The sequence below is a fragment of the Neomonachus schauinslandi genome, chromosome 11 (genome assembly GCF_002201575.2).
Source record: "Neomonachus schauinslandi chromosome 11, ASM220157v2, whole genome shotgun sequence".
NCBI lineage: Eukaryota > Metazoa > Chordata > Mammalia > Carnivora > Phocidae > Neomonachus > Neomonachus schauinslandi.
The window spans coordinates 89,628,527-89,651,084 of record NC_058413.1 but is presented as its reverse complement, the minus strand read 5'-3'; the positions used below and the strand labels follow the sequence as shown (position 1 = coordinate 89,651,084).

Sequence of the window (22,558 nt, the reverse complement as noted above, 5' to 3'; positions counted from 1 at the left end):
CCATTTTGACCCTCTACTTTCCTATGAAATTCTCTGGTCTTTCTGACATCTAGTAATGTAGAAGCGGATATTTTGGGGAAACATGGGCAGGAGTGCTTGAAGCCACAGGGCGGGGGCGGGGAGCGGGGAGGGTCCAGCCTCACCGCCCGGAGAATTGCGTAGTAAGTGGTGAGTAAGGGAGGTAGGACTCTCGAATCAGTGCGAAAATTGCTGCGGCTTAGAATCTCAAGCTGTTGCGGGTTTAGCAGAGGTCAGGAGTAGGCGAGTGTTCACGACACTGGCGCCCCGTCGCGGGTTTCTAACACCTGGCGCCGACGCGCGGCTGCTCGAGTGCAAACCTGCTTCTGAACTCAGTTCTCCTTCCCCTGCAGCCCCCACCTCCTTTCCTGGCTCCGCCCACCTCTCTGGAACTCCCGCGCCTGCGCGCCGCGCCGCGGGTGGTCGCGGGCGCGTCAGCCTGCCCCCAGAGCAAGCCCATTGGCCGCTGGCTGGAGCCGGGCGCTGCCTCGTGCTGGGGGAGGGCGCACGTGCTGGGGGCGGGAGCTGCGATCGCGGCTATGGCGTCGTTACTTTGGGGAGGCGACGCCGGGGCGGCGGAGAGCGAGCGGCTGAACAGCCATGTAACCGCCGCTGAGCTGGGGAGGGCAAGTGGGCGGGGGCCAGAACTGCACTCTGAGAGGGAGATCTGCCGGGGAGGGCGGGAGGAGAGAGCCCCGCTAGCGTGTGGAGTGGGGTGTCAAATGGTGGAGGGGAGATGTGGCAAGGATGTGGGCAGGGCCGGGGGCAGGAGACCCCGAGAGAGACACGAGACCTTTGGTTTGAAAGGGCAAAATGAAGACCCCTAGAAGTCCCGGGAGAGAAAGCAGCTGATAGTCCCAACTAGACCTTGGAGTTTTCTGCTCTCCCAATTTGACCATTGAGCCTCGGCTAGCTTCCATCTTACCGACCACCGTGCTTTGCTACCCACCATCCTTTCCTGGTGCTGTGACCCCCAAGGACTGCCACATTTAGATTAGAGGACTATAAAGAGGAACTTAAGGTACAGGGGCAGCAGAAAGTCTCCTTCGATTTTAGCATAATTCATAGAGGTGACCTATTCCTGAAAAGAATCCAGTGTCAGAATTAATACCTGACACCGCAAAGGAAACAGTATTTGGGTGGGTCCCTCCCTTCTCTGCTAGGGGGGTGCACTGGGCTGCTTGGTGGCTTGCTTCCTAATATTGGTTGAAATTTGTGTTTTTCAATAGTTTTCAAACCTCATCCATCCCCGGAAGAACCTTCGGGGTATTAAGAGTACTACAGTCCCAAACATAGGTGAGTGCTATTAGATAAAGCAGATTGGCCCCAATTAATGAAAAAGCATTGCTTTCCTCGGGTCCCTGGCAACTGAAATGCCTCCGGCTCCCATTAACTGTCAAGGTCCTCCACTGCCTTCCCAGTCTTTTAACCCACTCCTTCATTAGATGACCCTTGCTGTCAGTGCATACTGTGGAGACAGTCAGATACTGGGATCATACACTTTACATTTCTGTTTGGTATTTATTGTTTCTCTTCCATTCTTTTAGATGGTTCTATTAATAACACGGAAGAAGATGATGAAGAAGATGTAGGTAGGAGATAAATTTATTTGCATGTAACCTAGCACTCTGTATCAGTTAATCATGATTTTTCACAATATGAGCGAATAATATAATCTCAATTGGAAAAGAACTGTCTTCTGTTTTCTTTATAAATAGTGACTATCAGAAGAAATACTAAATTAGGAGTAGGCCATATTTCTTTAGGGGAAGTTGAGATGGAATATGAGGGAATGGGTTAAGAATTTTCAGCTGGCAAGGAAAAATTAGGTCTGGTGGTGATAGATGTAGGCTTGCTTAAGGTCAGAGGTTGGTATAGCAGCAGAGCATAAGAAACTGGATTCTTGTGTAGAAAGGAATTCTCAGTGTTGTCATTCTTTCTAGAACCTCCTTTTAGAGGAAAGTTGAGAGTAGGAGCAGTTGCTTGATATACAGTCTCTGAATGGGAAGGAGCAATTTATTAGATTCATTTAGGAGGCTGGATTTTCTCCTGCAATATCTCCTTTTTTATTTTTGCTTTCTAGTGGATTTGGCAGCTAATTCACTCTTAAACAAGTTAATCCGGCAGTCCTTAGTAGAATCCAGTCACCGAGTTGAAGTCTTACAAAAGGATCCCAGCTCTCCACTCTACTCAGTGAAAACATTTGAAGAGCTGCGGCTGTGAGTATTTTTACTCATTTATTGTGGGGAAATTCCAGAAAGAATGGTACAGAACAAAAAATCTAATAATAAAAACTCTCAGAATCACCTTTATGTTCTCATATTCAATATTAAAATGAGATGTGGACATTTTGCATGCAGTTGAAATATAATTCAAAAAGGAGGACTAGGATACCTGAGTGTGCAGCAAATTGAGAACATCTTGATGGTAAAATATTTTAACCTTGCCATGCTAAGGGGGATAGCTAAGCTCAACACAGCCATGTTGCTATTCTCCGTACCATAATATAGATAAAGGGACATTGATGGACCAAATACCCTTTCTCACCCCCTTTAGATAAGTTATAAGCTTTTACCTTCCTAATTATATTTTGTTTCAGATGGTATTAAAATGAATAACTTTCCCAGGGACGCCTGGGTGGCTCAGTCGTTAAGCGTCTGCCTTCGGCTCAGATCATGATCCCAGGGTCCTGGGATCGAGTCCCTCATCGGGCTCCCTGCTCCTTGGGAGCCTGCTTCTCCCTCTGCCTCTCTCTCTCTCTGTCTCTCATGAATAAATAAATAAAATCTTTAAAAAAATAAAATGAATAACTTTCCCAGATGGGTTTGCATTTCCTAGGGATCTATCAACTAGCATTAAGGAACTGCATTTTAACAGGAAGAGTTACTGATAGGGACTTATGTAGAAGGGAAATATCCAAAATCCCAATGCCCCAACATTTTCTAAATGGAGGAAGAAGCTTACCTATGATTAACAGTTGGCTGCCAGTAATCTGCCAAGTAACCAAATACAAAATATACATGTCGTTGAAGGTGGAAGTGTTCCAACCTACTTCATTTTTCTTCTTTCTATCCTCTATCGTGAGACCCCAGGAAAGATGCATTTAAAAATGCTGGCTCAGGGGTGTGTGGGTTGCTCAGTCGGTTAAGCATCCAACCCTTGATTTCAGCTCAGGTCATGATCTCAGCGTTGTGAGATCAGTGAGCCCTCCGTTGGGGTCTCCGCTGGGCATGGAGCCTGCTTAAGATACTCTCTCTCTGCCTCTGCCTCCCAACCCAACCCCCACTCGTGTTCTCACTCTCTCTCTCTCTCTCTCAAAAAAAAAAATGTTGGCTCAGAAGGATGAGGTAATATTGTGTCTTCTGCTCCTAGACAGTACTGATGTAAGAATTACCTCAATGAAGTTTTGTCTTCTCTGAAAATTACTGTTAAAGAATCAAAGATTGTCATTAATTTTAAAAAAGTAAAGAGTATAGGCATCTGGCTGGCTCAGTTGGAAGAGCATGGGACACTTGATCTGGGGGTCATGAGTTCGAGCCCCAGGTTGGGTGTAAAGATTACTTAAAAATAAAATCTTTTAAAAAAAAAAATACAGTAAATCTCAGTTTTCTGCTTGCGTGGAAAAAAAGACTCTTCTGGCATTTTTGCTTGGGTCAACCAAAAGTTCCATGTTAGGCTATTGTTACTGTCCTCAGCCTAGGCTTAAAGCATAGTTTATTATTTGAGTGGTCCAACTGTGCAGGCATGATTGTGTATGTTTGGGAGTTGAGGTGTAAATTGTGTATTTCTAAATATTACAATATATTTTTAAATATATTGAAGCTCAGTTGCAGAGTGGCTTAATTTAAAAATACACCTTTTGAGTTCATATTTCTGAGGCTACTGACCAATCATAGGCTTTAAGTGTGTGCTTTTTTTTTTTTTTTTTTTTGATAGGAAGGAAGAGTTATTAAAAGGGATCTATGCAATGGGATTTAACAGACCATCCAAAATCCAAGAGATGGCTCTCCCTATGATGCTGGCCCACCCGTGAGTTTCCAGGGCAGTGCTGTTCCAACTTGGTTTTTAGTCTCCTGTATGCAGTTTATGCCCAGGTGTCTCTCTTTTCTACAGACCCCAGAACCTTATAGCCCAGAGCCAGTCTGGAACAGGAAAAACAGCTGCTTTTGTCTTGGCAATGCTAAGCAGAGTTAATACCTTGGAATTGTTCCCACAGGTAAGAAAAGGTTGAGGGAGGAAGGGGAATGCTTGCAATGCCAGTGATATTTTAGTAATGGGCAATATTACTGCCATGATATGATAGCATTTCAAATAGACATTCTTTCATAAAATCCCAGAGCAGTGGGCAGCAGGATGGAACAGTAACAGGAGCACAGGCTTTCTAGTTTGGTTCCAATCCCAGCCTCTCTACTTACCAGTAGAATGTCTTAGGTGAGTTAGTAGAGCATTCCAGGTCTGTTTCCCTGTCTCTAAGGATAACATCTATAAAGGCATGGATCATTCCTGACTCTGAGCACAGTGCCTGGCTTGTTGAATGAATGAATGTCTCATAGGATTGTCCTGTAGATTAAATAATGTCCCTCTTTCACACTGTGCTTGCTCTGAAGTAAGCATTCACTAGTGGTGGCCGGATAGCTGTCAGACCAAAGCATCACCCCGTCTGCCTCCTCCTTTAGCAGAGGGAAGACTGAGGCTTGGAGAGGCACGTGTCTCACATGAGGTCACAGATGTCCGAGAGTGACTGAGCAGGGACAGGAAGCGCACTTGCCCTTCTCTTGGTCTAGCTTCCACTTTTGGAAAGTGTCTGGTGTTCTTTCCCTGTTATTTCCAAGCTGTGCTCATCAACTCATGTGACAAGCTGACTACCTGAGTATTGAGCACACCCCATGCAAAGGGTTCTTTCGGGAAGCTTACAGTTTGATCAGCAAGATAAGCTGTGGATGTGGGTGACTGATGCCTGGCGTATGAAATTTTGTGCTTTTTTAGACAGGTTCACTGAAATACATATTCAGGGTTTGGTATTATGAATAAAAATTCTTCAGGAAAAGCTGTGCTTAAACCCATGTTGAGAAATGTGTGTGGAAACAGTTGTTAGTGCTTTATGTTTTCCTCTCCTCTGTATCACAGATCCTTAATTGAAGCCCATAAATGCATTAAGTATCACCAGTTTTCTTCCATCAACATTTTCCTTCCTCAGCAGCCACCAGATATAGGGGGATGGAGGTAACAAAGGAAAGAATTTTAGGGAATATTCTGCCAGAGGTGTATACAGTGGATTGGATCAAGCAGGGAGTGTTCTGGAAACCGGCAGACTTTTAACAGCAGGCAAGAAGTGATGGGGGTGACACTCAAGCAGTGATTCGCCTTGCATTTCCTTTCTTCTTGACTCCCAGCCTCCCTACACCCCACTCTTTCCCACAAAGAAAGCAGGATCTGTGGTTCTTCATAACTCTTTAGAGAGGAATCTATAAAAGGTATTTCTCTGTCCTTCAACCCCTTCTCCCTTCCCATACTCGACATTCACCTCAGATCTATCAGCTGCTAAATTGTGTTCAACTGAAAATACTTTATTCAACCAAAACCTCCCAGTTTGACCTGTGTCTCCCTGTACGCATTTTAATTGTACTTCAGATTTGCACGATGGCTTGTGTGAGCCTTGCGACTTGCCCCTTCTCTCTCGCAGTGCCTCTGCCTAGCTCCTACTTATGAACTGGCTTTGCAAACTGGTCGTGTGGTCGAACAGATGGGAAAATTCTGTGTGGATGTTCAAGTGATGTACGCCATTCGAGGGAATCACAGTATGTACCAGTAAGCCAGGCCTGGCGGAATTTTTAAATCCCGACTCCACCACCAGCAAGCGTGTTCTGTACCTTCTCAGCTTCCTTGTCTCTAAATTGGGAGCTCTCACAGCACCTGTGCCAAAGAGCTATGACTAGAATTAAATGAACGGATGCACATGCAGCACCGTGTACACGCTTGGCACGTGATAAAGACGCTGTACATGTTAGCTGCGTCATTTCCGCATCCTGCAAAGATGACGGTTTTGGCTTTTCTTGAGGCTCAGTTGTTTCGTGCTTGTATTGTGTTACGTTTTCATTGAAGTGTTATGTGAGCATAGCAGGAAGAGAAAGTCTTTAAAACAGAGAAAGTCAGAAGGCAAAGGTCTCGTCCTCCAAAAACCTGTTTCCAAGGATAGTAGTTTTGTTCACAGACTTTGGTGGTTTGCTTTCTTTTTTCAGTTCAGACACATGTGGATGTACGTGTATGTATTTGTTTTTGTGGAGTGTTTATGAAAATGGGAGCATTTTTTTCATAGTGTCTAAAAATGTACATGTTTTGGACATCGTTCCATGTCCATTCATATAGTCCCACATCATTGTTTTGACTAGCTTCATAGTATTCCATAATGTATTTAATGTAACCCGTTGATAGACATTGTGCTTTTTTTCCATTTGGGGACGGTTGGTAGGTTTCTTACCATGGTGCCGGTGTTTCTGTAAGGCGGTGGGATTGCTGGAGGGTGGCTTTTTAACTGACCGTGGGGCAGAATCCAATAGGCAGGACTATTACTACCCTAAACCTAGAAACGGGAGGTTTATCCTAAAGCTCTGCAAAATCCAAATCCACGCTGACCCTCAGGGTTCACACTTGGAAAATCGTCACGAAATATACTTGTGCTTCACAGCCCAATGTTGCGTGGCCCAGAATTGTGGACTGTGAGGGTCCTTTGCATCTGAAGGAGTCAATCAACCCTTTTCTCTCTAGTTCCCAGAGGCACCGACGTCACCAAACAGATTATAATTGGCACTCCTGGGACCGTCCTAGATTGGTGTTTCAAGCGAAAATTAATTGACTTGACTAAGATTCGTGTGTTTGTCCTGGATGAAGCAGATGTGATGATTGACACACAAGGATTCTCAGATCAAAGCATTCGTATTCAGAGGTAAGTTTCACATTCATCCTTTCTCTTCCTGGATCTTCGGTCTGGAGGGGGAGTTTGATTTGTCTGCTGCTCCCAGTTGTCTTCACTGCTTGATTCCCCGCTTCCTTTGCCTCTAAAACAAATCTGGGTGTTCAGTATTTTCACCAGCTCAGCGGGCCCTTAGACTGCTGTCATTTTCCCACTTCTTTAGTTTGTCATCTTGTCTGATTGCTTTTGTTTTCACTACAGGCCTGTACGTGGAACCCACCAAATCGTGCCACTAATTTTTCTAGTAAGAGCAAAAGTCTAAAGAGAATTTATTAAAGCCTGCAAAGGCTACTGTGAGGCTAACTGCTAGAGAGTAGAGAACACAGTAACCTGGAATCAGGAGCCCCGTGGTCTAGTCCTGACTTTGCCTCTCGTTTGTCAAGTAAATCCTCTTGTTTTCCTAGGCCTCTCTCTCAGGATCACCCAAGGGCCTTAAAATTACAGATTGCTGGACCTAACCTGAGCCTCACTGGTTTAGAATTCTGGGAGTGGGTCTAGGAATCTGTATCACTTAGTACTAAATTCAAATAGTACTAAGGGCAGGGCGGGGGGGGGCGCCTGGGTGGCTCAGTTGGTTAAGCATCTGACTCTTGGTTTCAGCTCTATCTCCCTCTGCCCCTCCCACTCATGCCCACCCCCCAAATAAATAAATAAATCTTAAAAAAACCCCAAAAAACAAGCAGTACTGGAAGACCTGTAATGAAAAACAGTGCAGTGCTCCTTCTAGAGGATATCTCTCTGTTCTGGTATTAACCCTCATAGTTTAAATAGTATGCTCAAAAGGCTATTTCTTAATGTGTCGCTGTCTGCTGACTGCTAGTATAGGAAGTGGGAATCCAGCTCTTTTGTCCCACCACCCTCTCCCCACCTTCCTGTCCCCTCTGCCACCTCGCTGTGGTTACAGCGTAAGAGTTGGCTACATTAATAGTGTTGTTATCATTAGGACATTATACTGTTCATTGTCACACGGTGTATTACTATGATTATGTTTTTTCTTATACAACTGTTTCCCCTAAATTAATAATTGCCTGTTTTCCTTCGTTTGGTTAGTATCACTGGGTAGGGATCCTTAATTTTTCTCTGCCCATTTCATCATATGTGTCATATGTCAGTGATATCTCCAAATAGGCAAATATATTTACAAACTCTGTCAATGTCTTTTTTTCCTGAAACTCTCACAACCTCTGTCCAGTTTCAGTCCACACTGAACTGTTGTGCAGTTGTCACTATGGGTCTCCCTGGCCCTCATTTACAGTTTGGAATCTCCTGTTTTCTGGGTGTTTTTCTTGGTTTACTGTCAGTTTACTCAGTATCCAGGAGTATATTCTCTAGTGGCTTCCTTAAAATAATGTTGGGAAGTTCACTTTCTATCTCCCACATGTCTGAAAATGTCTTCATTGTGCCTGTAAATCTGATCTTTTGTTTGCTTGGACGTGAAATCCAAGTTAAAGAATTCTTCCAGTAAATTCAGAGTCAATGCTGAAAACAAAAATTTTTTTAAATGCTATATAGTTAATACTCTCAGTTCCAGTGTTGTTGCTGACAAGTTTAATGTCATCCTGATCCCCAAACTTTTGTAGGTGATCTGTTTTTTTCTCTCTAGAAGCTTTTGGAATCTTCCTTCTTCACGGTATTCTGAAATTTCTCAATTATATGCATTGGCTTGGGTCCTTTTTTTTTTTTCTCATCCCTTGTTCTAGACATATAGTGCACTCACCCTGTTCATTTGTAAAACTTGTGCCGGCCAGATCTGGGAAAATTTCTTAAGGTCATTTCTTTACCTACAGTGACCAACTTTTTAGAAAGCAGGACACAGTCATGGCAGACAAAAAAATATATCTATATAATAATACAGAAAAGATAGTCATACACGTGTGTTATTAACATAAAAATATGGGAAATATATGTTTCTTTTAAATTATATATCACCCTATTTTTTCTGTTACATAAATGCTACTATTTAAGCAAAACAAGAGAACTAATTAACAGTGGCAATTAGTCGTAATTATTAGTACAACTAATAAAATGAATAATATGTGTGAGAAACATATAATGGTATTTTATAACGTCATCTTTGACAGCAATTTATTTTAATCTTTTTAAATTCATTATTGGATGCTTAAATTTTATACTCTGTGCTGTTGTATATTCTTAAGATACTCAAATATAAGACTTCTTACAAGGAGAATGTCAATACAGTAGGACTAATTAAACAGCTGTTACCTGTGTTTAAAGACCCAATCCCCGGTGACCTATTTTTGTCTCATAGTGAGGTAGGCTGTCTCTACTCTTTCCCTTTCCTCTTCCAGTAATAATTCTTTGAACTACCTACAGCCTTCTTTTTTTGTATGTGGCAGGAAAACTGAATACAGTCCAATGTAAAATTCATTTTGACTTGGTAGCTCTGCTCTTAGCAAGCTCACGCTGACTCCTGCTATTAGTCCAGTGTGATGTCCTCTTCACAAAAGTGTTCAAGCATGGGTTATTTAAGAGTTTACATACTAGCAACACTAGGTTTTTAAACACGCAAGAATTCATGTCTAGCTTTCTAGAAATGTCCACATCAACTCTGCAGGCTTGTTTGGTAGATCAGCTGTTTGTCGCTCTGATCCCTCTTGCTGAAAATCCACCATTTAGGTTATCCACATCTAAAATGTCCATCATTGGGTTGCCTGGGTGGCTCAGTCGTTAAGCGTCTGCCTTCGGCTCAGGTAATGGTCCCAGTGTCCTGGGATCGAGCCCTGCATTGGGCTCCCTGCTCTGTGGGAAGCCTGCTTCTCCCTCTCCCATCCCCCCTGCTTGCGTTCTCTCTCTCGCTGTGTCTTTCTCTGTCAATAAATAAAATCTTTTTTTTTTTTTAAAGATTTTATTTATTTATTTGAGAGAGAGAATGAGAGAGAGCACATGAGAGGGGTTAGGGTCAGAGGGAGAAGCAGACTCCCTGCTGAGCAGGGAGCCCGATGCGGGACTCGATCCAGGGACTCCAGGATCATGACCTGAGCCGAAGGCAGTCGCTTAACCAACTGAGCCACCCAGGCGCCCTAAAATCTTTAAAAAAAATAAAATGTCCGTCATTTTCAAACACTCTGAAGTACATTAGCTACCATTGTGGTTCTCAGGGAAAATAGTGGTAAAACACGTAGGCAATTTAGGCTTTGGAAGTCAAAGATGGATTGAAGTTACAGTTTTTAGCAACGGAACGAGAAAGTCTTGTTCAACTGGGCTGTCCTTTTCTTTCTTTCTTTCTTTCTTTTTTAAATTTATTTATTTGACACAGAGAGACACAGGAGAGAGGGAACACAAGCAGGGGGAGTGGGAGAGGGAGAAGCAGGCTTCCACCGGAGGAGGGAGCCCGATGTGGGGCTCGATCCCAGGACCCTCGGGTCACAACCTGAGCCGAAGGCAGACGCTTAACGACTGAGCCACCCAGGCGCCCCTGGGTTGCCCTTTTCTGGTGACATTTTTGAGTTCTGCAGCTGCCTTATTTCCTAAAAAATGAGTAATTTTTTAGGTAACACCAGATAGCTCAGCTTATCATTTCTGTTTTACTGTCAGCCTTTCCTCCATTCCCATCTTCACCGTATTTTCAGATTAGAGAAGGACTTTCTTTTTTTCTCACACTTTGAAGATATGATTTTATGACTGGCCAACATTTTAACTCTTTTACATGGCCTCAACAGTGAATGTATCTTATAAGCAGATGTTCAAGGTGACACTCTTCTTCCATTTCCGTACAGGTAAAAATCTTAACTAAGTGCCTCAGCAAGTTTTGAGGAAGCTGAAAAGTAAGCAAAAACTTTGATAACAAAAGCTCAGTGTCACAGTTAAGCAAATGATTTGCCTTTTAGAAATGCTATTCTCAAAGTATGTGGGGTATTTAGCTGGCAAGATCTTTTCCTTTTCTTTGATAAGTTTATAGGCTGAGTGGAAGCTGCCAGAATTTACATTTGCACTGTCTGCTGCACGTGCAGACAGCTGATGAGAAGCTAGTTTGTATTTGGATGTGATATCAGCAATCTTCTGTTTTAGATTTTCTGTGTCTTATTAAAACTTCAAGGAAGTCAAGAAGATATTTTGAACTCCATTTTTCAAATCCTGAGAGATAGGGGGAATATATTTTTTGTTGCTGTGATTTGACATATCACCTGGTATAGTGTACAAAGCATGATCATTAGTAAGATCTTACAGAATTAGCTCTCCACGGAAAGTGGTAAGACCATCTCTGGTCAAAATGTCTCCATTTGTTCACCCGCAGGACATTTTACTTGCAAGTGCCGAAGCAGGCAATGTAACTTTACTCAGCTTCCTAGAGATTTCAAGGGAGGAATGCAATAATGCATGTCTGTCTGTGCAGAATGGCCAAACGAGTTCAGCATCCAGTTTCCAGCTGAGCACTGTGTGCTTTCAAAAGGCAAAACAGCTTTGAATTTAGAAATGTTGCCTGTCTCATCCTGAACTTGGGAGGTTCGGTCTCCATATATGCTTTTCACGTCTCCTTCCCCACCATGCCTTGCCCCCAATTCTTCCTTCATGCGGTGCAGTTGCTCTATTTCTGGTGTTTACCTCTTTCACCCAGTTGAATGTGTCCTTCTATCTGTCATTAAAATAACACAGTCATTTGATCTTCTTTTTCTGTCTTGTCTGGGTTGTCCTGCCTTTCTCTGTTTCTGTTCTGTAACTTCCTTTTCTTGTTATGGATGCAATATGCTGCTGTTGTCTCTCTGAGAATATTAATTATAGTATTTAAGATTTTTTTCTGCTCTCAACGTTGGTTCTGAATTATCTAAGTTTCTTCTTTTTGTTTCTTTGCTACGTCTGTCTCTTGTGGTGGACCTTCCCCCTTCGTATCTGGTGATACCTGGCTAGCCTTTCGTAATCTAGGGTTAGGAACCAAGAAGTTTATTGACAGCTCTGAGTGCATGGTTGGGACTTGTGCCTTGGGCAGCTCCCCTCTAGGATGATCGTTACTTGCAGGTCATTAGAACTATGGAATATCTTTCCTCTCCTCCTTAGGAGGCATACACTTGGTTGCTGGCCTCCTGGGAGCAGGGCCAGGGAATGGGCTGCATGCTCTCATATGCATATTTTCACTCACTCCCTATTTTTAGCTTTCTGCTTTACTCTCACCTTGGGCTGAGGCTGGCATCCCCAAGTCTGGGATTTCTGCACAGACTAAACCTCTGGTCTCCTACTTGTACATGCTCACCTGCCTGAAGTAAGGTGGGATACAGCTGTTCCTTATACACATTTTCAGCCAGCCTTCCTGTTTAAAATAATTTTGGCCAGGGGCACGTGGGTGGCTCAATCAGTTAAGTGTCTGCCTTCAGCTCAGGTCCTGGGATCGAGCCCCGCGTCAGGCTCCTTGCTCAGTAGGAGCCTGCTTCTCCCTCTGCCTGCTGCTCCCCCTGCTTGTGTTCGCTCTCTTTGTCAAATAAATAAGTAAAATCTTTAAAAAAATAATGATTTTGGCCAAAGATCAAGTGAGACTCCCTTCTTGCTATCCCTTACCAATAAGTTGGTATATTTATGTATAACCAAGAATGAAAGAGTCAGAATTCTGAGAAAGATCCAGTAGTCAAAAAGGGCTTTCTCTTCAAGAGAATATTAAGTAATAATTAGGGCATTTATGTTGGTTGTTCATCCCTTTGTTGTTGATTTTCTTCTTTTGCTTAAAAAAGATTATAGTATTGTCCCATGAAAATATAATGCAAGCCACATGTGTAATTTTCAATTTTCTAATAGCCACACTTTAAAAAAGGTGAAATTCATATTATATTTTATTTAACCCAACATATCAAAAAAGAGCATTTTAACAAGTAATCAATTTAATCAATATAAACATTATTAATGAAATAGTTTACGTTCTTTTTCTCATACTAAGTCTTCGAAATCCAGACTGTTCTGTAGACTAGCCCATGTTTCCTTTCCTTGTGTAATCTGTGTACATTGTCTTTTTGGAATGAAATGGCCAAGTCTTGGAATGCCAGTCCTGGCGCCATCTTTTTCCAGATGGAGGACCGTGATACAGTAGACAGCCAAGAGGTGCCCCCCCTTCCCCCTGGCCCCCCCCCCCCCTCGCAGCAAGCTAATGCAGAATTTTCCTCATATCTTCTCACACACCACGCCTGCTTTCTCTGGCCCCTGGTGCTCGTAGCTCCGAGCGCTCTCACAGGTTCTGAGGGAGGCACTGCCTTTGCAGCCCAGCCACCATCTGCATCACCATTTCCATCTGTACCACTCACATGAGGGCGTCATCCGCTTTCTCATTTACCGTGCTTTCCCATCTTCCAGAAATACATTGAGATACCTCATCTGCCAGTTTCCCCTCTTCTGTTCTCTGTGTTGTTGTGGGTTCATATCTTTCTATCTCTTTATAATCGTACTCGTGGTGTGTGGGAGGCTGGAGAGGTATGCATGTAGACAGTCTACCGTAGTTGCCCAGAAGTCTGTCCAATCATTACTTAGAACAGCTCCCCAGATGACCCACGCCCCAGGCTTGACGTCGTGCCTGGGAGTCACTGGACCCCCTGATCTCCACCACCCTCTTTTAGCACTAATGCCATATCTTCTAGGTGCTGTCTTCTCAAAAGCGGTGATTTCTCTCTGTTGCAATCAGATTAAATTCAGATTTATTGATGTATAAAATATGTTCAGAGAAATACATGAATCACAAGTGTGGAGCTGAGTGAAAATTCAAAGAGGCTGTGTTCAGACGATGGCCCAGACGGAGAACTAGAACTTTACCAGCACTCCAGAGGTCCCCTACGGCTCCTTTCCTGTCACCAGCCTCCGCCCACCCCCATCCCCGCCCACTCCTCCCCAGGATTAACCTCTGTTCTGACTGCTGGCTTCATAGATTCATTTTGCCCATTTTTACACTTTATGCGAATCAGCCCTGTGTTTGTTACGGGGTTCAGCTCACGTTTTGCATGCAGTAGCATTTCCCCTTTGTTCCCCTTTTGTTTCTATCCAGGTCCTTCCCATCCCAAAGAAAGTTAGTGTGGCTGTTGTTCTTTTCCTCCCAAGAAGTGTAACACCTGCCATCGAATGACTAGCCTGTTTCTTTCCTCCCATTTCACTGTGTGTGAGACGGATACCATGAAGAGTATCTAGACCAACACTCGGGGCTCCTGATCCTGCCTCGCTTAAGCAGAAAATCGGCATGAAACGCCCCAGGCCCTCCAAAATACATATCTAGACTTTGCTCTTGAGCTCCATACTCAGCTTGTGTGTGTTCCCAAATTCTTGGAGGCAAGGAGGGGCAGGACACGTGGGCCTGCCACCGTGCACAGAGGTGGAAGGCGTCACCTCCCCCGCTGACCCTGGTGGCAGTGGGCAGGACGTGCTTGACTCTGCCCCGAGGAAAGCGGCAGGGACGGCAGTGGCTGACGGCGTCTTCCCTGTCCCTTACAGAGCTTTACCTTCGGAGTGCCAGATGCTTCTCTTCTCAGCGACCTTCGAGGAGTCTGTGTGGCAGTTTGCGGAGCGAATCATTCCAGACCCTAACGTTATCAAATTACGAAAGGAGGAGCTGACCCTGCACAACATCCGACAGTATTACGTGCTGTGTGAGAATAGGAAAGACAAGTACCAAGCCCTGTGCAACATCTATGGCGGCATCACCATCGGGCAGGCCATCATCTTCTGCCAGGTAACCGTGCCCCGGTCTGTCTTCGCCATGCCCGGACTCGCCCGCAGAGGGTCCGCCCCCCACCGTGGAGGGGACGGTGATGCCAGTAAGGGCCAGGCACCCCCTTCCGCACTTTGGGTACAGGAGGGTATTTAATCTTCAGAACAACTTGGAACAGAAATGAATCTGTGTGGAAAGATTAAGTGACGGAGTAAGACTTCCAGATAATGTTAAATAGAGGACATCCTTATTTTAGAAGGATGGCGTCTGACGTTTCCCCATATAGGTTGATGTTCAGTGTGGGGTTTTTATAGTTCCCCTCCATCAGATTAAGAATGTTCTTGTCTAGTTCCTAACTCACTGTGAGGAAAGTAGCCACTCAGTCACTCACTATTACCCTATTTTTATTTTCGTATTTATTTTTTGCCCTCCGACATGTTTCACCTTCACATGTTGGTTTTGTTTTCTCTCTACCACGTGAACACTGTAAACTCCATGAGCGCAGGACCTCATCTGTCTTACTTTCGTAGCCCCACTAGAATGACGCCCTCCTGACACAGGGACAGCACTGAAAACCTTACCGAATAAACGAAAGCTCACTTCTGCCACAGACTAGCCATGAAAATCTTGGGCAAGTGACTCCATGTTTTTAAGCTTTGGGTTTGGGTTTTTTTTTTTTTAATTTTTTAAATGAAATCAGGTAGCTGTTTCATCAAATTGTTGTGAGAACAATGACCATAATGCATATAAAGATCTGAACAAGACACCGGGCAGACAGGAAGCACTCTTACAGTGCCTGAGGTTGTCTTTACTATGTTACCCCATTTTGGCATCATCCTACCGCGTGAGGTAAGTGAGCATTTTATCTCTACTTCACGGCCGAGAAGCCAAAGCTCCCACAGGTTGAGAGGACATGACCCTGAGAAGCACAGGAGGTGCCCCATTCGAAGGTTCCTCTATGGCTTGAGGGAGAGGTAAAGCAAAACTCCTGTGCAGCCCTTTCCGGCTTCCTCACCGTGCATATGTGAGCATTGCAAACACAGCCGGCCTGCTTGGACTTGGGGTGCTATGCTGGGTTTTGTGTTTTCATGTAGACTCGTCGAAATGCCAAGTGGTTGACTGTGGAGATGATGCAGGATGGCCACCAAGTGTCTTTGTTAAGCGGAGAGCTGACCGTGGATCAGCGAGCCTCCATCATTCAGAGGTTTCGGGATGGGAAAGAGAAAGTTCTTATAACAACCAATGTCTGTGCTCGAGGTGTGTGTGTGTGTGTGTGTGTGTATACATTTAAAGTCAAGTTTATTGAAGTATAATTTACATATGATAAAACTCACTGATTTTAAGTTTACAGTGAGTTTTGACAAACATACAGAGTCATGTGACCATCACCATACTCGAAGTACAGAACAGTCCCCGCTTCCTCCAGAACTTTCTTGTGCTCCTTTGCAGACAGTCTCTTCCTTTTATCATCTGACCCCTGGAAACTACTGATCAGATTTCTGTCTCCGTATTTTTGTCTCTTCCAGATGCTATACAAATTAAATCATATAGTAGTTAGCCTTTGTGTCTGACTTATTCCACTCGATATTATGCTTTTGAGTTCATCCATCTTGTGACATATATTAGTTCAATCCTTTTTATTGCTGGGTAGTATTCCGTTGAATGGATGTACCACAATTAGTTCATCCATTCACCAGTTGATGGACGTTTGGATTATTCACAGTTTGGGGCTATTTTGAATAAAGCTATAATAAACATTCATGTATAGGTCTTTCAGACACATGTTTTCATTTCTCTTGGATAAATACCTAGGAGTAGGATTTCTGGGTTATGCGGTAAATGTATATTTAGCTTCATAAGAAACTGTCTTCCAAAGTGACTACCATTTTTTATTCCCACCAGCGATGTAGGAGAGTTCCAGTTGCTCTGCATCCTTGCCAGCAATTGGTATTGTCACTCTTTTTAATTTTAGTTATTCTAGTAGATGTATGTGGCATCTCATTGTGTTTTTAACTCATGTTCCCTAATGGTGTTGATCATCTCTGAGGTGTTTTTAATTTCAAAACTATTGACTACTGAGGGAAAAAAATCTTTGGTTTTTTTTTAAGAGAAGGAACTTCCTATGGTTTTCAGCCTCCCTATGCCCTTGCCCAGACCCTATACTCGAACCTTGTTTCCTAATTCATTCTTAGTTCAGCAGATAGAAATGAGGACCTGCCGTGCGCGTAGAGCTCAGCACTGTGGAAGAGCAGCCTGAAAAAGGATGAGGTCCCAGCCCCTCGGGAGCTCAGTGCCTAGACGCTTACTATCTAGACCAGTGCTACCCAATAGAACTTTCCACATTAATGGAAATATTCTACTCCGTGCTGTTCAGTTGGTAGCCACTGGCCATATATGGCTGCTGGGTACTTGAAACATGGCTACTGTGACTGAGGAAATGATTTTTAATTTGGATTAAAGTTAGATAGCCATATTGGATGGCATGACGCTAGACCTAGGTGGAAAGAGCGCACCAAGAGCTCCAAGGAGGACAAGGATTGTGACCCAGACAGCTTTCTAGTGCTGGGGGCCGGAGGTACTGGGGGATCACAGAAGTCTTCCTAGGGAACATTAGATGTGAAAGGTTTTGAAGGAAGGGTAGAGAATCCAGTTTGGTAAGAATTGACAGTTTGCTTGGGAAATGGCAAGACCGTGTGACTGTAGTGTTGGATTTGAGTCAGGAGAGGAAGAGATGAGACTTCAGGTGGTGTGGAAATCTGGAACTGTTTGTTCTTCATCCTGTGCAGTTGGGGCATTCGGGTCCTGAACACAAGTGTTCTGGACGTTGCCATGGTGACTGTGGTCGGAGAGCTCAGAGGAGGAGAGAAGAGGGGGAACCCGGCTGGAAGTTGTTGTAACAATGAGGCAGGGGATAAAAAAGACCTGGGTGGGACGATGACCAGGGCATGGAGCGGAGTGGGATCCCCTGAAGGGTAGGGGACTCTAGATAGGGGGCCTGCTGGGGACTTAGCACAGCAGGAGGGGAGAGGAGGCCTTGTCTCTGTGGGCTTGGTGAGAGCCCCTGTCCACAACACACACACAATCTCTGTACATATTTAGACTTCTGTGGAACGAGCTTCTACTGACACTCTTAAATCTAGCATCCTAGACATACTGTGCAAGCAAATTGCCTGACCAAAGTATCCACTTCCATGATGTAAAACCAAGTTTTATTTGTAAATTGTGGCTGTTACATGAGAATTCCCTTGGCAAATGTGGTTTGTGAATAGCTATGTCCTAAGGAAACAGTTGCAGGACCTTACAGCATCTCTCCTCTTGCAGGGATCGATGTGAAGCAGGTCACAATTGTTGTGAACTTTGATCTCCCTGTAAACCAAGCTGAGGAGCCAGACTATGAGACCTACCTTCACCGCATAGGGCGGACAGGACGCTTTGGGAAAAAGGGCCTCGCCTTCAACATGATTGAAGTGGATAAGCTGCCCCTGCTTATGAAGATCCAGGATCACTTTAGTAAGTAGCACCTGTCACAGTGGGAACCGTGGACCCTGCTGATGTTGACAGTGATGACGTGTGTCACAGACCTTATACTCAGAGGCTTAGGGTAGCTCTGGGACAGGAGCCAAGGAATGGGGGGCTTTTAATTCACAGTGCCAGAGTCCCTACAGAGCCTCTATGGTTGATTAAATCATCCGTATATGGTAGCTAAAGAACAATGGAAAAATCCAGTGGAATGAGTATGAGTTCAGGTTGATGTTATTGCCCATTGTGGGACCTGGGGCAGCTTTTCATGTCCTATAAAGCACCATCCTAAACAAAGTAATAAAGTCCTTTAAGATTATATTCTGTCCCCAGCTTCCTCTCTAATTTACATTTTTCCCTTCCTCTGGCCCCACCCTAACAACTAGGATGGTCCTGAATTCTGAGATCTGCTGTCCTTCCTCCAGCCCCCCATCCAACAAGGCATGCTCCAGTTACCTGCTGGGGCTCTTGGACTGGCAGCTTGCCCTCTGATGGAAACTGGAAGAGTGACCTAAACTGCGGTGTCCACCTCTCAAATTACCCCATACCCCAAAGCCCATGGATATGGCTGGGGAACAGGGGAAGAGGAACACCCAAATGACCCCAAATATATCTTCACCTTTTGGGAAATTGGTACTGTACTTTGTGGGAAGCAGTGGACTCTGTCCTGGGGAAATGCACAGAGACACACGTATGCAGTCTGGAATACAATTTTGAAAAGTCTACAGACTGTAGCACGTCCACGGCCCCTTTGGGAAAGTTGATTAAGCACCCCTGTGTTAGGAGAAGCAAGGAGGGATGGGGGAAGAAAGAACATTACGATCCACTCTTGCTATGGTAAACACCGTATGACCTAATCTTGGAAAGTGACCTCAGTGGAGGAGCCCCCCTCCCTGTTGCCGTCCTGTACCCCACCCTCCCTCATACACTCACCCCCCCCCCCACAGGCCCACTTTATTCCTCCTAGCACGACCAGGCCCCTTCCTAGTCTCCCCTCCCTTGCACTCTGGCCTTTTTCCTGCCCAAGTATCTAGACATACATGTTCTATTTTTTGGTGCATTTTATGCTATTTTAATCAGTATTAATTGGTTACTTTGATACCATCTCTTCCTAAACTGATCTCGAGAACGTTCCTCTCTCAAGGCTTTCCATGCAAGGGGTCACAGGAACACATATTTGCAAGAGTGTCACTGTCTTCAGAAATTCAGAGTGAGTGGAATGAAATTCCATTTAGGCCCTGGGCTCAGACTGATTCCATTCTCTCTCCTTCTAGACAGCAGTATTAAGCAACTCAACCCTGAAGACATGGATGAAATTGAAAAGATTGAATATTGAAGGCAGAACTCTATTGCTTGTGAAATATCCTAGTTTATGTGAGAATGTCCCAGTGGGTTTCGAAGGTAATTTTTTCCGTTGGGGCTTTTTCAAAGTGAAACTGTTAAATATGGGAAAATAAATGTCATGGTAGCCTTAGTCTTAAGACCTGAGGTCTTTCTGAAACCAGATTGGTGTGAAGCACATGATCTTTTTTAATAAAAAAGCAAGATTATTTCTTATTCTAATCTCATTTACAGGTAGACATCTTTGTGTGGGCCCTGGGATGTTGCGGGACTTCATTTCCAGGATCTGAGCACACCGTGCCACCTGTGAACATGTCAGGGTCCACGAGATGGCAGTAGGACCTCACTGGTTTGGGAATGTGAGCTAGCGGGACAGAGAAGCCGTCCAGCTCCAGGCCTCCCTCACGGGCCTGCTCCCCCATGCAGGCACGCACACGCGCGCGCGCACACACACACATACACACACACACACGTGTACACACACACACCCCCCTTAGGTGGGAGTGCAGGGTGAAACCTTCAAAAAGTAAAACGAATTTGAAAGAGAACATTTTGCTTTTTTAAATGTTTCAGTTGACATACAGAATGTGAAAATATTTTCTCTGCTTGGTTTGTTAATGTCTTCAAAATAGAGCAAATTTAATCCATCATCAGCTATCTAATAGTCTCTGAAAATGTGTCTTTGTTATAGACATTTCTTCAAAACAGGCCAGGGACGGGGGGGATCCCATTCGCCTTATTAAAGAAGTCACATTTCATTCAAGGTATATCTGAGAATCCCAGACGTTTTCCTGTAAGTCCCATTGAGATGCTTTTCATTTCTCACATTTGCTGCTAACAAGTGAAAACAGTGGGCTTGAGGAGCCCAGGGAAATTGATGCTCTCGCAGAAAGCTGGAGCAGATCTGCTGTCTGCAGCTAGAGCCCAGGCCCTGGCTCTGTCCGTCCCACCGGAGCCCCACCGACAGCCACAGGGACTGCCCCCATCACCCTGGCCTGGAAGGGTGTTTCTGGCATATCTCTTTTGGTATTCCACGCACAGAGCTCCCTGCCCATGTTTTATCCTCGTGAGCAGGGCCCAGAAATACATGAAAACCATCCAGCTGCCTCTCTCCCTGGCAGACGTTTATTGTGCACCCTTTACGCCAGACGCCAGCGAAAGAGAGATGAAAAAGAAGTTATGGCCGTCTCAGACTTCAGAGTAACAGCAGCCTCAGAGGAAGCCAGCAGGGTAACAGACTGTGCGGAAGGAGGGAGGGGTGTGCAGGTCACTGATGCCTCTCGGAGGAGGGGCCCCGAACACCAACGGGGCCGACTTCCCAGAGAAGACATTGTCTCCTTTCACAAGAGAGAAATACATGTTGAATGGTGCCTCTGGTCGTGTACTCAGGGCCACCCTACACTTACCTAACATGGGCCCAGTGAGGCAGCCTTCCGGGTCTGGCTCTCCCGCGCGTGGTCAGTCTTCCTGTCCACTCAGTACCCAGCACCCCCAGCACAGTGCCCAGCACATAACAGGCGCTCAGTAAATATTTGTCGAGGAAATAATCCTTTGCCATTTCTTCATTCACTAACATTCTTCCCTGATGTTTTCCATCCAAAGTTTTGAACTGCAATTATATGGTATAAGATGACTGATCATAGGAAGTATATCAAGACGTCCTGCTCTCTCTGAAAAGTCAGTGGGACTATGCATCATACTCCGCTCCGCACTGGGGAGTTCTAAATAAAACTTTACCATTTCCCTATCCAGTTCAGATCTCCCATAGACTCTCTACTGGTTACCCTCACAAACGTCTTCAGTGATTTCCATTTGGCAACTGTTCCCACAGGGTCTGCAAATAGTGGGCATTCTTCAGCCTTCCCCTTTGCCCCTCTCTTCACATTCTTTTGTCTCGCCACCTAGGAGGCAGCAAAGCCGTCCTGTGTTCTGTGTGCATCACAGCTGTCTTAACACTAGCTGTCCAGTTTGGTGAGTCAACAATCCGAAGGCTGTTTTGCAGGGTGCAGCTCCTTGCTGGGAACTGCAAGCAATTTTCACATCTCCATGCAAGGCCTGGCCAAGGTCATCTCTCAGTTGATGCCTGCCTGAGGAAGGAGTCCATGGAGAGGCAAGGAATAACCAGATGATTTCAGTGCATCTGTGGGCTGGGTTAATCAGCTGTGTATTACTTGGCCCCAAATACTAAACCAAATCCATTAAGTTGATCTTGGCCGGCTTGATACTGTTAGCATATTGAAATTCACAATTACGTAGAGCAGGGCTGTGACTCCCAGTGGGAGTTGTGAGTGAACACCTTGCCTAGGGCACAGCTCCTATGATGTTAGGTGCTGGATCTAAGGCAACTGTGAATAATAGGAAAGGCAAACGCGTTGGTCATAATCTGGTAGGATGTCTGACAGCCCTTTTCAAGAGGTGTTATTGCTTTTGGTCATGAGGAGGTGTTGATCCCCCTCAGCAAAGCTTGGTCCCAGCGGTCTCTGCACATGTGACCAACAGTGGAGAGTTAGAGGATTGCTCACGGAGGGGGAGATGAGCAGTACCTTCCAGCTCTGGGGAGAGTAGCTCGTTGGGTCCAGCCTTGCTTCTGCTCTTGGTCCTCTCAAAGGCTCCGTCTCCTTCCCTTTGATTCAAGGAGGGACCCCACTGAAAAGAGGACCCGAGCAGAGACGACACAGCTGTTGGAATGGAAAGTGAGACCGGGAGTTCAGAACAAGGACCTCTCTGTGGGCCTGCACTTCTTTGCCCTCTGAGCTCGAGGGCCTTCCTCTGATCCTTCCTGCTGTTGTACGGAGAGCCCATGCTTGCTGATCCCGCGGGCACGTGAGGCCCAGCAAGCGGGCCTATGTTAGTTTTACCACAGGACTAACAGAGTTGGGTCCTCTTAAATCCTACCTCCGTCACTCCAACCCTGCCCCCATGATGGCAGGGAACCATGTGTATTAAAGACACTCAGCATTGTAACCCATGGACTAGGAAATATCTTGGTCTTGCTTGAAATATCTCAGACTATGCTTCAAGGAATACCAACTTTATATTCTTGGAAGAATCCCAAAACAACTCGCCCCAGAATTTTGTAT

The 22,558-nt window shown here is 44.9% G+C and overlaps 1 protein-coding gene across 1 annotated transcript; it reads left to right on the top strand.

Moving 5' to 3' along the window:
* Nucleotides 1-501: 501 nt before the first annotated feature.
* On the top strand, nt 502-19,687 carry DDX25 (DEAD-box helicase 25). The gene is made up of 12 exons (XM_021696321.1): nt 502-620; nt 1,248-1,314; nt 1,566-1,610; nt 2,102-2,237; nt 3,955-4,047; nt 4,132-4,234; nt 5,702-5,816; nt 6,784-6,961; nt 14,402-14,639; nt 15,713-15,875; nt 17,940-18,128; nt 19,412-19,687. The coding sequence occupies exons 1-12, from the start codon at nt 558-560 to the stop codon at nt 19,471-19,473; spliced, it is 1,452 nt and encodes a 483-aa protein (XP_021551996.1). The 5' UTR covers nt 502-557; the 3' UTR covers nt 19,474-19,687.
* The last annotated feature ends 2,871 nt before the right edge of the window (nt 19,688-22,558 follow it).

What these genes read in the sequence shown, in the direction of transcription:
- DDX25 (XM_021696321.1), top strand. Translation starts at nt 558, where the DNA reads ATGGCGTCGTTACTTTGGGGAGGCGACGCCGGGGCGGCGGAGAGCGAG. An exon ending in GCGAGCGGCTGAACAGCCAT is followed by an intron (nt 621 to 1,247) that starts GTAACCGCCGCT and finishes GTTTTTCAATAG; the next exon opens with TTTTCAAACCTCATCCATCC. An exon ending in ACATTTGAAGAGCTGCGGCT is followed by an intron (nt 2,238 to 3,954) that starts GTGAGTATTTTT and finishes TTTTTTTGATAG; the next exon opens with GAAGGAAGAGTTATTAAAAG.